General features: G+C 37.8%; 1 protein-coding gene across 1 annotated transcript in view; it reads left to right on the plus strand.

The window, feature by feature from the left end:
• ALDH1L2 (aldehyde dehydrogenase 1 family member L2) overlaps nucleotides 1-16,189 on the plus strand; it is a 34,873-nt gene that overhangs the window by 3,369 nt on the left and 15,315 nt on the right. The window contains 9 exon segments of the mRNA XM_075754268.1: nucleotides 2,607-2,748; nucleotides 4,965-5,199; nucleotides 8,811-8,976; nucleotides 9,841-9,942; nucleotides 11,510-11,599; nucleotides 12,690-12,824; nucleotides 13,216-13,341; nucleotides 14,606-14,697; nucleotides 15,550-15,697. Coding sequence (XP_075610383.1) covers nucleotides 2,607-2,748; nucleotides 4,965-5,199; nucleotides 8,811-8,976; nucleotides 9,841-9,942; nucleotides 11,510-11,599; nucleotides 12,690-12,824; nucleotides 13,216-13,341; nucleotides 14,606-14,697; nucleotides 15,550-15,697 — 1,236 coding nt within the window.

The following is a 16,189-nucleotide window of genomic DNA, read 5'->3' on the forward strand; positions in this document are numbered from 1 at the left end:
CTAGAAGTTAAGTTTAGGAATAGAGGATTCATATGTTATTAACACTTTGTGAATAAGTGGAGAAAAAGTAGCTCTTAAAATGGTAATAAATTTGGACTGGAAATTACAAGATTGGCCAAGTATCAGAAAAGCAACTGAGTACAGCAGTGAGTAAAAGTACTTTAAAATGCAGGTCGGATAAATTTGCAAAAGCAATCATATGACATGATTGCTTGTGATGGCAGGGGACTAGATTTGTTAGCTAAGGAGATCCCTTCCAGTCTTGTGTTCTTACTGAGAGATGTTAACAAAAGGATGAAAGTAGAATAAGTAACTCTCATCTGGATTATCTTTAATGTTTCTTCAATGTACTGGTTGGGCTACCACTGTAAATTAGCACTGTACAGAAATCAGAGGATTTCATACCATGCCAAACATGTTCAGTGATCCAACAGGTTACTGTTTCTCCAGGTTGCCTGCTCTAGTTAAAATAATTAAGTGATTAGGAAAATCTGATAGTTACTTTTTATAATGCAGCAACATTTCTGCTGTAAAAGCAAAGGTATCAGTCATAAACCATTGTTAATGAGATCTACCTGCACCCATTGGGCCTTGCTAGACAAAGATCGCCAGGGCAAGTTGTGCTCATTGTAATGCAGAACAAGGCCTTGTCTTTATTAAGAACAAAATAGTGGTCGTATTTTAGGCATTACTGCCAACAGTGCAGCGTTGGTTAGGAACATTATCATCACCATCTTCATAGGCTTTTTTACCAGCCAACTACAACGATCTGATTTTGCAAGAGCCTGAGTTATGTCCACCTTTGCATCTTACTACTTGTTACTACTGCAGTTGCACTAGTGCTGACTAATGGTGTAACACAGGGACAGTTTTACTACACAGTTTCATTCAGAGGGAAAATATTGTCTGTGGACAAATAGTTATTTCTTATTGTTTTATATAAAAAGTAAAAAGCACACTTCAGTATTCATCTAATGGAACCTAGCATTTCAAAAGTCCCTTTTCTGAGGCTAGCTGCACCACTAAAATGTAATTTGAAAACAGCAGAATACATCTGTAATATTTCAGCTGTGAAATGAATTGGAATGCAATGGATTGTGGTTTTGAGTAACCAGTTTTTCAGGACATTTCTGTTTGTCGTTGAATTTGTCATATGCCACCATAAGAAAGGGAAAAGAGGAGGGAGGAGAAAAACACAAGTGGTAACATACAGAACAAATGCCAGTGGTTAAGATATGCAAACAGTGCTTTGATTCCTCTTTATCATTCTGAGCTTATGGCATCTGGTGGGTCATTCGAAAAAAATGGAAGTCAAAGTCCAGTTGTGAAAGATGAAGTTAAGAATAAAAGTGGGGAATATGTGGATTTATTTTCAACCTTTCACTCAGTCCTCCTAACAGGAGGGATCTTTAATGGTTTGAGTCTAGGAATGGTTTCTACTAGATTCAGCTTTGGGGAAGGTAAGTTTTCTGTTTATTCTGTCTGGACCTTTCCTTCATGACCAGGTCTGGTAGTCCATTTGTTTTTTGAAGATTTCCAGTTTTCACTTTCCAGAAGCTGATGAAAAATGCAAAGGCATTGCTTATAGGGACAGTTCCACCCTTCTGCCAGTGCCTGCATGCTCATTCCTGCTCCCCTGCTGGACCTGCGTTAGGACTTGTGGCGGTGCAATGAACTAGATTAGTGAATAGATCCAGTTAAGAGTAAGCTGCATTTTGTCAGGTCGGTGCCTCCCTACCTCAGTATCCTAATCAAGTTCTGGCAGCTACAGGAATACCAGTTCTGGGATAAAGGAGGCATTAGAGGTGAGGATCTGGAGGTAGGGTGGGAGAGGAGCACAAACGTCCCTTAAATCTAAAGGGACTCTGAAGGAATCAGTAGTTTTCTCAGGGTGCAAACACTCAAATAACGTAGCAGTACATTCTAACTATCCTAAAAATAAATGTTGTGGCACTTATTGGTACCTACTCAGTCTGGAGAAGCTTAATAGCATGTGTCCAGTGTACTGGGATGCAAACACAGAAGACAATGGCAGTTAAAACAAAGGAACCTTGCAGTGTTTCCTTGTAGGAAAATCAAATGGATGATGATTAACTTGACAGGAACAATGCAAGCTTGTCTTTTTTAGCCTGTACATATTAACCACAAATAATATGCCACCATTTAATTACAGGGCATGTTCCAGGTACCTAAGTTATGCCTAGAAAAAGTGTTTTTTATGTGTCCGTGCCAAAAAATGTATTTTCATTTATTATCATATTAGTTCTGACTATAAATAGAATCATGCAGCCTGTTACGCATCTTGTAACAAGCAGTGGGGTCTGTCTAATGAAAATACTGGGAAAGCAATATAAACATCAGTGACAGTATCAGATGATACTTTTATGTTAAGTGTGTACTCTCCGAATTGTACATTGTACGTTTGTACATTGCCTGTCATTTATCACAAAAAAAATTATTATTCCTTGGAAGATGATTGGGGTAAAAAGACTATTCCATTTTAAAGTGAAATTAACATTGATCAAGAAGGAGCAAGAGAGAAATGTAAGCAAAATCATCTTTTCTTTGCATCCTGGAACATGACTTGTTTTAATTCTTTTTACCAGGCTTATCAACAGAAGCTAAAGCTAGCCCTTATAGGTCAAAGTATTTTTGGACAAGAAGTTTATAACAAGCTGAGAAAAGAGGGCCATAAAGTCGTAGGAGTATTCACGGTGCCTGACAAGAATGGACAAGCCGATCCTTTGGGTAAGTGTAACCTTAATCCAAATGTTAAAATTATGGGCATACAGAACAAACTTGCCTTTTCGTGAGAAGGTGATATCTATATGGGAATGATTTGCATATATTGCCTTTGTTACACTGGACTCAGCACAAGAACTATGCTTTAACAAACACAAGTCCCAGAACTGGTTTAACCTTGTTAGTTAGTATTTAAATGTTGTTTCTAACCATACAGGGCCATACATTATGATATTAAAAAAAATAAATAAATTAATGTACATCCTAGAGGTAATCATCTTGAACTAGATCTCTATCTTAAAGCAAATAGCTGCTGAGCCTGTACTCAAGCATAAATGTCTGTCACCTGTTTCACTGTGCTGTCTGGGACACTCTTTCACTGTGCTGTCTGGGACACTCAAGGCGTGAAGCCAAAGCAGTTTGTCCCTGGCTTTCTGCCCTTTCTGACAAGCTCGCATGCATCAGTGTACCTGCAGACCCTATTTCTCTTCCACCTGAACTATGGAAATCCCATTGAAAAGGGTAGAGGAAGCTTTGCTCTCCCTTTTCCCATTGCCAAGATGCATAAGGATTTTCTAGACTTCCTAAAGAAAGAGTTGCTGCCTGACATATATTCAGAATTGTACTCATACAGCAGAACTCAGTGTAACAAAGAAGCTACTTTGGAATCATCTGAATTGTAATTTTTTTTTTTTTTTTTTTTGGTAGCAGAAAAATAGCGAGTTAATATGATTAGCAAATAGAAGTGCCAGAATGGGATATACCTTTATGGATAATCAGAAATTAAAACTACATTCCATAAGCAGTCTTAAGACTTTGGGTTTTTTTGGTTTTTTTTTTTGTCAGGTCCTGACATGTTTTTACAGAACTCTTATGAGGGATGAATCAAACAAAATTTTGCTTACCTGGGATACGCACTCCCAAACTAACCTATAGTTCTCAAGTTTATTATATTCTGTAAGTCCACCTCATTAAAAGATTTAATCACACTTTGGAAGAATTAGAGGAGGAAACTATTAGTTTAGAAAAAGACAGTTCGACTATCCAGCTCTGGAAGCATACCATAACATTTGGTTACATTATATATCTTTGTACAGTTGTTACACTAGGAGTTGTAACTAAGCAAATCTTCCACTGATTTCAATCATATATTTATTTTAACTAAACCTTAGAATTAGTTTATTGCTGTCTAGTGAAAAAAAAAACACTAAATACTTTGTTGCTTTTTACTTCCAGCTGACTCAAACAGCTTAAATCTCAAATGAAATTTGCTAATGTTTCTGTATCCTCAGACAGCTGCAATTTTTATTTCTAAAAGCAATTGCCGTACACACTAATGTCTATGGAATGCTATTTAAGTAAGTATTTACTTAAGACCTAGGTTAATAAGCTAAAGATACTTCATGTCGAACTTAAGATCCAGTTTCAGAAGTGAAAAAGAGAAGGTACAAAAATGTGGTTAGAAATATAAATTAAATTAGGTGAATTTTCCATACCTCTTCTTGTTTTCCCTATTACACATATAACTCAACAGATGTAGAGTTTGGCTCTCTGTGATGAGTTATTAAGCAGTTGTGCAATAGAATTTATCAAACATCTAAAAATTCTCTCTGCAATTACTGCAGTTTTTTCTCACCTTTGAGCCTATTTTGGGGTGTAGCCTATTTTTGAGCTGTGTGTCTCACAGATAAATGGAAGCATATCCAGAAGGCATCAGTAAAAAGAATTTTGAAGAAATTATTGAAGGCCTCTAGCATCTGTAATTATTTGCGCCACATGGCAAAATGCTGCTGACTTGAGTGAATCTTAGTTGTACATAGTCATATTCACATACAGATTGCTGATGTGGAAAATTAACTTCTGCTAAAACAAACCTGTTGCAGTCAAAAGTAATGACCGGACAGGAAATGAAGTGTGACTGTTAAATAGTCAATAGCATTCATCATTCTTTTCTGCTTTCACTGGTACTTATTAGCTAAGTCACAAGAGTGAACTTAAAGTTAAGAATGACATAAGCTGTAGGAATGAGAATCAAAGACAGAATGAATAAAATATATCGCAGCACAAAGGTTTTTAAACAACATACAAGACAGTACAAAGGGCACTCTGTAATCATACACCTGATGATCTACTTGAGTTGCCATGCAATATGTTTCTGATTTCAAGTTTGAATTTTTAACACAAAATGTGAATTTAAAAAGAAAATTGTTTTTGCCCCTCAGCACTGGCAGCGGAGAAGGACGGCACTCCTGTTTTTAAGTTCCCCAGATGGAGAGCTAAAGGCAAACCTATCCAGGAGGTAGTTGCAGCCTACAAATCAGTTGGAGCAGAGCTAAATGTCCTTCCGTTCTGTACACAGTTCATCCCTATGGATGTTATTGGCTGCCCAAAACATGGTTCAATTATTTACCATCCATCCATCCTACCACGCCACCGAGGAGCTTCTGCAATCAACTGGTGAGTTTTGTTCATCAAAACTATACGTATGTCATGTTAGGATGTTGGTCTGTACCCATTACTCATGTAAATGCTAGCACAGTTCTGTTGACTTTGCAATTGCCCTGAAGGAACTTCTCTGAAGCAGCTGAGTATTTGGTTCATGAACTGCACTTCATACCTAAGATTCATTATGCTTTCCAATGCAAGTGCAGCTGTTCTGGGAAGATCAGTGATATGATCTGTACATTCATATAATTTACACAGGCAAATCAACAATCTGTAATTTTCACAGGCAGAACACTGCCCTCCTAGCTCGTCACCTACAAACACTAGATCAGTGTCACGACAGGGCCTGAGGCAGAGCCTAAGATTTCACAGAAGGGAAATAAGGGAAGGGAAGGGAAGGGAAGGGAAGGGAAGGGAAGGGAAGGGAAGAGGGAAGGGGGAAGAGAATCCACAAGAATGAAACCTTATCTTACTGTCTTCCTAAGCAATGCATGGCTAGATTCAAAATGTTACTGTGAAAGAACTACACTGCAATAATGACCATAGTAGACTCAGATCTAGCATTCCTGTAACAGCGGAAATGCCATTATCACTGTGTTTAAATTCAATAAGAAATTGTGTAAATATAAAGAAAGAATTTTAAAAGAATCTTACAGGCAGTATGATAATTATCTAAAGACACAGTGTTGTAGCTTCAATGTAAAGGCATATTTTGTTGGGTTTTTTTTTATATCCTTAATGGAAAAAATGCTAAGCTGAAGTACGTAAACAGAGGAGTAAAGTAGACTATTAGAGACATAAGGAAATCCTTCAAAAATTGGCAGTTGTGTCCAAGAGAGTAAAATAAAAAAAAGAGCATAAACTCTGGCAAATTAGATGTAAAATAAGAGTAAAGCAATCCGGAAAAGAAGTAAAGAACTAGCTTTTAACAGCATAAAATTGAATAATAACCATTTTCTCAAATGCATTCAAGGTAGGAGATAGATAGGGTGATCTAGGTGTTCGATATAAAAAAGATGTTTATCAAAGAGAACACCATAGTAGGAAATCTGTATTGGAATTCAGGATGGGGGAGCTTAAGATGTTACTACCACACAGCCCTTCTTTGTGTAGAATAAGTCAGAACAATTCTCTTGAGCTGAACTGTGAATGGAAGAGATTTTAGATAAACTGATGAATGAATAAGAATCTCTGCTCAGGACCAGGTGACTTTCAAGCAAAGGTTTTGCAGGTTACTGTTCCTTCAGATTGTGTGGGTGCAGGAGACTGGAAAACAGGAAGAGCAATATCAGTTTTAAATGAGCTCGGAGGAAAAGCCAGGAAACTGTAGACCAGTCACTCTGATTTCAATCTGTAATAAAGAATACAGTTTTTACACAAATGGGTAAATGTGATAATGTGAAAGTGAGATTAAGAAAATGAGTGGTCAAATTCAAAGTTTAAAAATTATAAGATAATGTACATAAGGGGAAAAAACCTAACTATATGTAAGCAGCAATAAGATTTAGTTAGTTGTTGTTACTCAGAAAAGAGACCATGGGAAGATCTTAAATACTGTCTGCATCTCAGTTAGGACATGAAGGAGCTAGAAATGCTTCAGAAAAGGCTAAGAAAGATGGTGAAATGTATAGAACAGTTTCCACATGATGGGAGAGAAATCTAGGAGTCTTCAGACTGGAAAAGAAGTTATTGGGAAGGAAATGTACCAGCAGTATATTAAGCCATGAAAGACATGGGAAGGTGAATAAGGAATGATTGGTCATTCTTAATCAAAAGTTAGGGGGCAGTCAGCAAAGAGATCAGGTAATAGGATTTGACTAAAAAAGGAGGTACTTTTACTCCATGCAGTCTGTTATTAAACTGTGGAACTGCACATCTAGAGAACTCCAGAAGAGTGTTTTCACAGAGGAAAAGTTCATCAAGATATATTCCACAGGAAGGCATAGATACCAACTCTCTTTCAGGGAGTTTCTGAGGTGAAGGTTTGCAGAAATGAGAATGTATTCCAATGGTGTATCACCGAGTCTTGCCCTATTTTGCACGTTCCTTCTGTAAGCACCTGCTCCTGCCCTTCTCAGGTAAAGGCTGTTGTCCTAAGACCTTTAAACTAAGCTAAGATTTGGCCTTGATTTGGCCTTGGCTGACCATTCTCATGTTTCACCCTCACACCTCTTGCATGCAACTTCTTTCATCTGTTGTGGCTACAGCCCTGGTGCTGATCAGACCCTTCTCCCCCACAGTATGACTGAGAAAGCCTGTGGGAATTAGGCATGGCTAAAGGGGCACCAGACACAAACAAGGATGTTGGGCCTCTGAGGGTTCCTCGCTTCATCCTTTACAGCCTCTTCTAGCTGCTGCCACTTTCTAATCAGCTGTCTGTGGAAGGAGCTGGTGGGCAGAGGAGGGGGCACGCAGTAGTTCTCATCCTGTCACCTATTCAACATTAGGGACATTTGCCCATGGTACCTTTTTCTTCTGCAGCCATGCAGAGGACATGCATTTCTCACCAGGGTGCTCTTTTTGGATTTGCACATAATATAAAACAGAAGAGATGCTGCTTAAATGTGGGAAAGATACAATATGGGCTAGCCAAGCTGTCACTTCTGTGAACCTGCCAACTTCCCCAGTTGTCTTTAGAGTTTGTCCCTTCTTCTGCACAAATGTGTGCTTTACTCCTTTTAATGTAGTTTTCAGTGCTTACAATTGATAGTGATTTTTCATGTGTATAAGCCAGATCTCCGACGATCCTGTTACAACATGGACTGCCAAGGGAATACTTACATGTGATATACCTTACAGAAAATGGCATTGGTGTTTGCATGCAGAGAAATGGTTAAAAGCCTGTAGGAAAGATGTATATCTCTCCATTTCTGGCTGCTCCCTTAAACACACTTCTGTTTGATTATACATCATTCTGAGGCACTTACAGCTCCAAAAGAGAACTGGAAATCTAAGTGGCTGAAGTTCCCTTCAGATTCAGAGTCGGAGCCTGAGTTGATACAGATCGACACAGGCCTATTGTAAGCAGTGCTATCTATGTTCATTCACTGCAGCTGAGAATCTGGCTGGATGTAAATTCCCTTAAAAACTTTTCCTTAAACAGTTGCATAGCCATCATTTTCCACTCTGAGTTTAGCTCTTTTTCAGCAGTGGGACAACTGTACTGCCCTTGCTGACCTACAGATAAGTTGTGAGGCTTAGCTAGTTACAGTAAACTATGAATTATTCAGATAATATGCTGTGTAGATGCTTCCATCTTTCAAATTACATCATAACTATTGCACACCTTTTGCTCTGTGTGTCTCACCACTAATAATGCTTTAAAAATAATTATCACAATGAACACTTTAAAAATAATTATCACAATGAACTGTTTGATAGGCGCCCTGGATTCAGTTGCAGCATTTCTGATGCCACTTTGTGGAAACCACACATCAGCAGTATCAAACCTGGGTTTCTGACTAAGAAATGCGCAGTGAAACTAGTGTTAAAGACGGTTAGGATTGTCTCTTCTATCTACCTAAAGCAAACTAATGTGTAACAGATGGGTTGATATCCCTGACTACTTTCATACTGTCTGTATTTACTGTAAGGTTGTTTGGTTGGGTTTTTTTTATGTCCAGGACTTTAATTCAAGGAGATAAGAAAGCAGGATTTACTATTTTTTGGGCTGATGATGGTTTGGACACTGGACCAATACTTCTGCAGCGAGAATGTGATGTTGGCCAAAACGATACTGTGGATGACCTGTATAACCAGTTTCTCTTCCCAGAAGGAGTAAAGGCTATGGTATGTGTAGCTGTACTAAATATCAGCATTTTAAGAGAAAAAGAAAAGCATCTGTTGGAGTTTGAAAGTAAAGGAAATATAGACAAGATGCATACATTTGGAAAGACAGAACTTGTGGTGCTCAGCTGAATCCTAGACTTCAGTGGAGCTGTACTGCTTCACGACAGCTGAGGAGGTGACCTCAGAATATTTGTTGCTGACAGAGTAACAAATGCTCTGCAGGCAGACCATATCTTGTTTCCACAGAAGGCAAGAAGTCGTATTTGTCTGGAATGTAGCTCTTTCCACAGATTTCTTGAATGTTTTTACAAGGTGAAATTTTTTACTGGCTCAGAGAGAATAAAAAGTTAGGGAGGAGACTGAAAAAAAAAGTGGGATGATGTTTTAAACTCAGAGCCCTGGTGGATTAGCTTTGGCTACTGTATGCTTGTCCTTTTTTGTTTTATTTTAAAATGAAGAAAAGAAAATGCATAAAAAATACTCTGCAAGGATCGTTAGAGAAATTTTTTCTCTCTCCACTTAAATGCAGAGAAATAGCTTTTTGCAGAAAGGAAAAAGGAGAGAGTTGAGTGCAGTCATACAGAGCCACATTTCGGTCTTGCAGCATTTAGGTAGCTGCTCTGTGTTTGGTGACTAGGTACTCCCATCAAATTTCTGAGGCTATTTCTTTGTCGAAGAGGTTTAAGCATATATATATGTTAATCAGTGCAGCATTGGTCCCCTAGATTTTAGAAATCCTAGGTTTTAAAAAGAAACCAGTTTCCCTTGTGGCAGAAAGTCTTTTGCTGTCATTCACAAGTATGACTGAGGGAAAAAAGTGAACCAAGCTAACATTAAATCTGTTTGGTTTTTTTTTTCACTTAGGTGGAAGCTGTACATCTAATTGCTGATGGTAAGGCCCCTCGTATACCTCAGCCTAAAGAAGGGGCAACATATGAAGGGATCCAGAAAAAGGAAAACGCAGAGGTAGTGTTAAATAACATTGTGGTTTGTGCATATCACTAGAAAAGTTGTTATTAACTCAGATTACAATAGCAGTGATATCAAGTTAACATGAATTTTAACTCAGTCATTTCCCCACCTTTTATTCCTAGGATAACTCCAAGGATGCATGTAATAGGAGCGTTAAGTTCCTACTTCCTTTCAGCAGTTGCATATATTTAGAAACTTGATGTCCTACTTGGGATCATCTACACATAGCTAGATGGCAGCTGCACCTTCAGTGGATTCTTAATATGTTGCCATACTTTTAGATACAGCATTGAATGGAGATAGCTCTCCTTGTTTACTAAATTCTCTACCAGAAATAGATTTGATGTTAGAAAAAGCAAGGGTTGGCACCTTTCCAGTTGGCATCAGGAAAAAAAAAATAGGTCACATAAACAACAGAGAAAAAAAGAATTTAAACACCCATGTAAGAACTGTATTATGTAAACACCTCCACTGCATTAGCTGGATCTTCTTTGTGGTTGGGAAGGCCACCATAAAATGGTAGTGAATGCTACCTGTAATACCCTATTTTCCTTTTCTAGACCCATGCAAAAGTTAAAAAAGAAAAAGTAAAAATTATTCCAACAATTTCAGTCACTTGTCCATGGTAAATGTAGTCTTTTCCACCTGAAATGTCGCAGGTGATACTTTTTATCATATTTCCATTCCTGACTTACCTTAGAAACAAATTGTTTTGCATAAGGATATTTTTGTTCATCCCTTTAATATAAAATATAAGGAGCTTCCCTGGAGTGAACTAGCTGAATCTCCTTGCTGTAAAACTATTCTCATCGGCTTGTAACTTGCTTCTAAATATTCTTTGTGCTTAAACTAAGAATGATGCTGGGTACCTGAACTGTGTTATTTAATAGCTATTCTGGTATTTTCTTTAATTCATTTTGTACATGTACTCACAATACTGCAAAGATAAAGGAATTTCTTTTTGCTGGTGTTACACATTAAATATACATGACATTCTTAACAAAATGTTATTTCCTTTTTCCTAAAAGTCTTGCAGGAATTGCAAGTTGTAATAGGGATTCCATTTGTGAAACAATTTATAAAGGGTTAGTAAATTATTAGAAAGTATTTTAATGAAAGCTTGTAGATTTATTAAAGAACTTAGGATCTATTTATTGCTAATAAATCACTTTCAGCAAAAGGTAATACCCCAGCATATACTTATTTATATTTATACTGTGTTTATTATATTTGTTAATCATAATATTAATTATTTCAGAATGAATACCTAGTAGAAAGAGTTATATTTTCATTATATTAGTGTTAGAAGGAGAATCTGTGAAAAGATACAGGCTGTACAGAACACAGAAGTGCTAAGAGCATCCCATTTGATAGGTCTTTGATGATTAGCCACCCGGAGATCACTGATCTTCCTTTTAGACCAGACCCTTTCTATGCTCTTAAATAAATGAACGGTCGAAAGAGAAGGAGGGACAATTTGTAATACTTATATAGGAAAAGATTACTAACTTGATTTATAACTAAACAGAGAAGAATTAGCTGGCATGTCTTGATTTCCTAGATCTCCTGGGACCAACCTGCATCAGCTTTGCACAACTGGATTCGAGGGCATGATAAAGTGCCTGGAGCATGGGCAACAATAGATGGCCAGGTATGCTCTGAAAACCAGAAGAATTTTTGTCTTTTCTTTACCCTCTTTTTGAGCTTTTTTATTATAAAACTGAAGGTGCCTCCATACAAGTGAATACAAGTGAGAGTTACATTGTAGTAGCTCTCATTTGGTGACTATATGTTTTGTATATATCTAGAACAGGCACCTAAACAAATGTACAGAACACAGTAAAGTTGGGGTTGTTTTTTTTTTTCAAACAATAGATCCATTTAATTCAAAGAAAGATACGAGTAATATCTGGAAAAAAAAATTGGGCATGGTACAAAGCAATAAGAAGGGTAGATCCAGACTGTGCCAGTCATTTTGGGAAGCAGGCATGCATTACAGTATAATGCGACCCATGCTGTACAGTAGGCAACATCACAGTATTAAGAGCAAAATGAAACACTGTGAGCCACTGAAATAACAAAGGAAGTTTTATTTTAAAGAGATTTGGGCCTAGATCATTTGCAGAAATAAATATATCTCATTTTATCCAAAATCAACTACTTCCTTTCAATGTATTAATTACTATTATTAAGTACTATACATTTGATCCACGTTGTACTTGCATAAAATACTTTAAAAATCACATTATCTTTCCTGGGTGTGATGTCCAGATTTTCTTACTTCACTATTAGCCATCTGCTAGTAGGCTGCTCCAAAAAGCTTGATTCTGCCCTAGTGTTCAGGAACTGTTGCTGATTTGAGAGCCCAGAAAGAACAGAAGAGCCCAAGAGAGAGGCAGTGTTCAGCATTGCCAGCCTGGGTGCAGAGCAGGACTCCCCACCAGTCACAGTCAGGCTTCTGCTGGTCTCTCACTTTGGGCATGCACTGACAAAAGGTGCCTCCCTTTCTGCACTCGTTCCAGCAGGCACGTTGTTACGGCTAAGCACCTTTGCAGGGTTAGGCAGCTTGCAAAGTTTTACAAGACCTGGGTTGTAAGACACAGCTATAATGTTGTAACATGTTTTCCATGTGTAGGTACTTATATTTTATTTTATATTAAAGCTTCAAACAATATAATTTCATTGTTAGAATTTTAGAGCATGTTTAGAATCTGTGCACTTTTAATTCCATTTATTTTTAGGTGGTTACTTTTTATGGGTCATCATTACTTGATGCTTCAGTGCCTGCTGGACAAGAGCTGGCAATAAAAGGTGCATCAAGACCTGGACTTATAACCAAGAATGGTCTAGTCATTTTTGGTAACGATGGGAAGATGGTAAGTGTTCACCCTGGTAAACATGAGCATGGATGGGATAACTGTAGCAAGAAGTGGAAGTAATGTGGAATTGTCAGGCTATGCAAACCCAGCCGCTAATGACAGTCAGCTAATTCGCCTGAAGTTTATCAATCCTCTACCATCCTATAGAGAAGACATTCATGTTTTGGTTTTCACGCAATTCATATTCATTTCCAATATGGACTAAAATATACCAACACTAGGAGAGAATCTGAAAGACAGGTAGCAGTGGCCTGTGTTGAATTACCTGCATCAGAGCAGCTTTCCTGCAAGCCATTTATTTCAATAACCATATTAATGCCTAAAAACTCTTCACACGAGGATATATTGCCTCCCACATAATGTAAAATCATATCCTCTCATTTTTCAGGTACTAGTGAGAAATCTACAGTTTGAGGACGGAAAAATGATCCCTGCATCTAAATACTTCTCTGCTGATGAAACAACTGCCCTGGAACTTACAGAAGAGGAGAAAAAGATGGCAGAAGATATTAGGGTAATTAAAAAAAACTGTTTTAGTAGGATATTACTCCAGACAAAAGCATTACATACTTCTCATTATAGGCAAAGCATATCTTTTATTTAGCCATGCAATTGATAAAATGTACTCAGAGAGTACGGGGTTGAATCTTTAGTTATTAAAATTAATTCAGGTGGAATTGGGAATTCACTGGAGTACTTACATGTCACTTTAGAAAGTTTTCTTTCAGATACAAGTGATACAAAGACAGTGATTGCAGGATCAGTTATGGTAAACATTTATGAATGATGAAGGTGGGAGTCAGGAAAAACAAATTAACCTCTGCCTCACAACACTGAGGTTTTCAACACTGACAGACCTGGACAGTTCTGAAATTCTTTCTTCACTGTGGTGTTGCTCACTAGGATGTACTCAGAGTGGTCCTGTTGGACGAGCTCCAGGGAGCCTTAGAACAGCAGTCTGAAAGAAAAAAAGCAGCCATTTTCTCCTTGTACCCATGTGCACTGTCACTCTTCTGCCGCACACAAGGGGCTAGGTGGCAGAGGGATGCAGCAGTGGGGCAGCTGGAGCAGAAAGCTCTCATAGGCAGAGAGGCGCTTTGCTGCCCTCTCATGTAATCCGTCCCTCTGTAGTGAGTGTCAGGGGCTTAGCTGAAAGCCACATTTGTCCTTAAAGTTTTGTGCCAGAGCAAGTGAATCACAGATGTCTTCCCTTCTGCTAACTCTGCTACAGGGTCAATAATTTTTGGCACAGGTCAGGCAGCTTGGTGCACTAATAGTTTAAATTGCTTCTTCAAGATTACCTTAAACCTGCTTGCCAACAACCTAAAAGCTGCCTGGAGCTATTGACTGACTGAGACAATAGCTAAAAGAAATATAAACTCTTCGGGTCATGACACTACCTGCTAACTCTGAAACCTAATTATAATTAATTGAAATATTACAATACCAGTTATTTCACTATTCATGTTAGCAGAAGTGTCCATGTCATGCATGCAGCTTAAGCTACTTCTTAGCTCTGCCCAGGTGCCAGAAATGCTGTCAAAGTGCTCCAGGCTGTCCTTGCCTCTGCTGATGATGCATTCCATCACACAATGGGAAGTTATTATTTGGAGGATAAAGATCTTGAAAAAAATGGGCCTGAAAATTATTAGCATTATACCATTCAGGTTTCTTGCTGATTAGGTTAAATTATCATGGACAAAATATTTTTATAAGCTAATTATGCTGAAGAATTTATTGACTAACATCAGGTCATTACTTTTTTAATGTATTATTAGGCTATTTGGAAGGGAATTTTGAGCAATGTTGCTGTAATTGAGGATTCCACAGACTTCTTCAAATCTGGAGCATCCTCTATGCATGTTGTCAGGTAAAAAATATTCAAAATAACAAAATTTTGTAGCCAAAGTTAAGGGAAACAAAGTTGTCATGCTGAGTTTAAATCAGGGTTGATCAAGTAGTGATAAAAAAAATCCCCCTATTTAAGTGTTCCCTTTCCTACCTTTGAAAATGTAATACACTTCTGCTCCCAAAATTAGGAGATGTTGACATAATCCTGCTCTTTCTATTGAAGGAAAATTCCTCTTAACTTCAGGAACATCAGCCACATGGGGGAGCATGGTGATGCTCAAACCTGTCTGCATGCAGTAACAGGTATCTCAAGACCAGGGGGCTGACTGGGAAGCTGAGCAAAGAACTTCCCAGAGGGAGAGAGGAGCCTTTCACAGAAAGAATTGAGCCTATGCTTGCAAGTGCAGAGTTCATGCTGTGTTGGGTCACCTCACCTACCTTCTTTTTGCAACTCAATTATCCCAGGCCTTAATATAAGACCAGAATTTCAGGTGGTTTTTTTTTTTTTTTTAGCAAACTGATTATTGTCCTTATTACTTACCAGTCTTATAGGGCTCTGAATGTCCTCCATGTATTGGTTAGAGTAGTCCCATAAACTGTTTTATCAATCAATATATGCTATTTGTCATTTATTTCCAAAAGTTTACCTAAAAGTATTCCAGAACTGACATTTTCTTTTCCATCACACCCCCAATTAAACCAACAGATTTCCATAAAGTGCACAACTTCTGTGCCACTGTTGTCAGAGAAACACATTCATATGCATACAAACTGGTGCCTGGTTTTGACCCCTTTTGACCTTCTAATGATTCAGTTATCTGAATAATTCTTTCATTTGTAATTAAACTTATTCTTTCTTCAAAATCTTTAGAATGCTAGAAGAGATCAAACAGAAATATAGTGGACTTCAACTACAGAATGAAGATGTGTATATGGCCACTAAGTTTGCAGACTTTATTCAAATGGCTGTCAGAAAATTCAGAGGAGAAGACAAAGAAGAAGAGTTAGTCATTGATTATGTAAGACCTTTTATTTTGCCTTTATTGCTTATTCTTTCTTGTTTTTTGGGAGAGGGTAGACAGTGCATTTTATTAGACTGCTTGATGCAGTAGGAAAAGCAAACAAGTATTTGGTCATAAAACTCTTTGTGGCTTTTTTTTTTTTTTTTTGCAGCTTTTATATATTTGCATTTTGAAATGGAGGTATATATGTAATGTCACTTACAGTGTACCAGAAACCAGGAGATCAAGAACATGCGGTAGAGTAGATCACACGTGGGCAAATGTTCCTACCTCCCTTGCACTCTTCTGCCAGTATGCTTCAGTTAGAATGGTTCTAGACCTTCTGCTTTCCTGAGGCAAACAGTGCTAGACTTTTCTCCTAAAAGTCTGTTCAAAAACTTTGTGTGAAAGGAGGATTGTGTGGTTTTTAAGTCATTAAGCAAGTCAGGATTTCTTGAATTTGGGTATTATGCATTTGATTGAAGTCCACTAGGACCAGCCTTAACCAGG

Source organism: Balearica regulorum, chromosome 1, assembly GCF_011004875.1.
Source record: "Balearica regulorum gibbericeps isolate bBalReg1 chromosome 1, bBalReg1.pri, whole genome shotgun sequence".
In the NCBI taxonomy this organism is placed as follows: Eukaryota; Metazoa; Chordata; class Aves; order Gruiformes; family Gruidae; genus Balearica; species Balearica regulorum.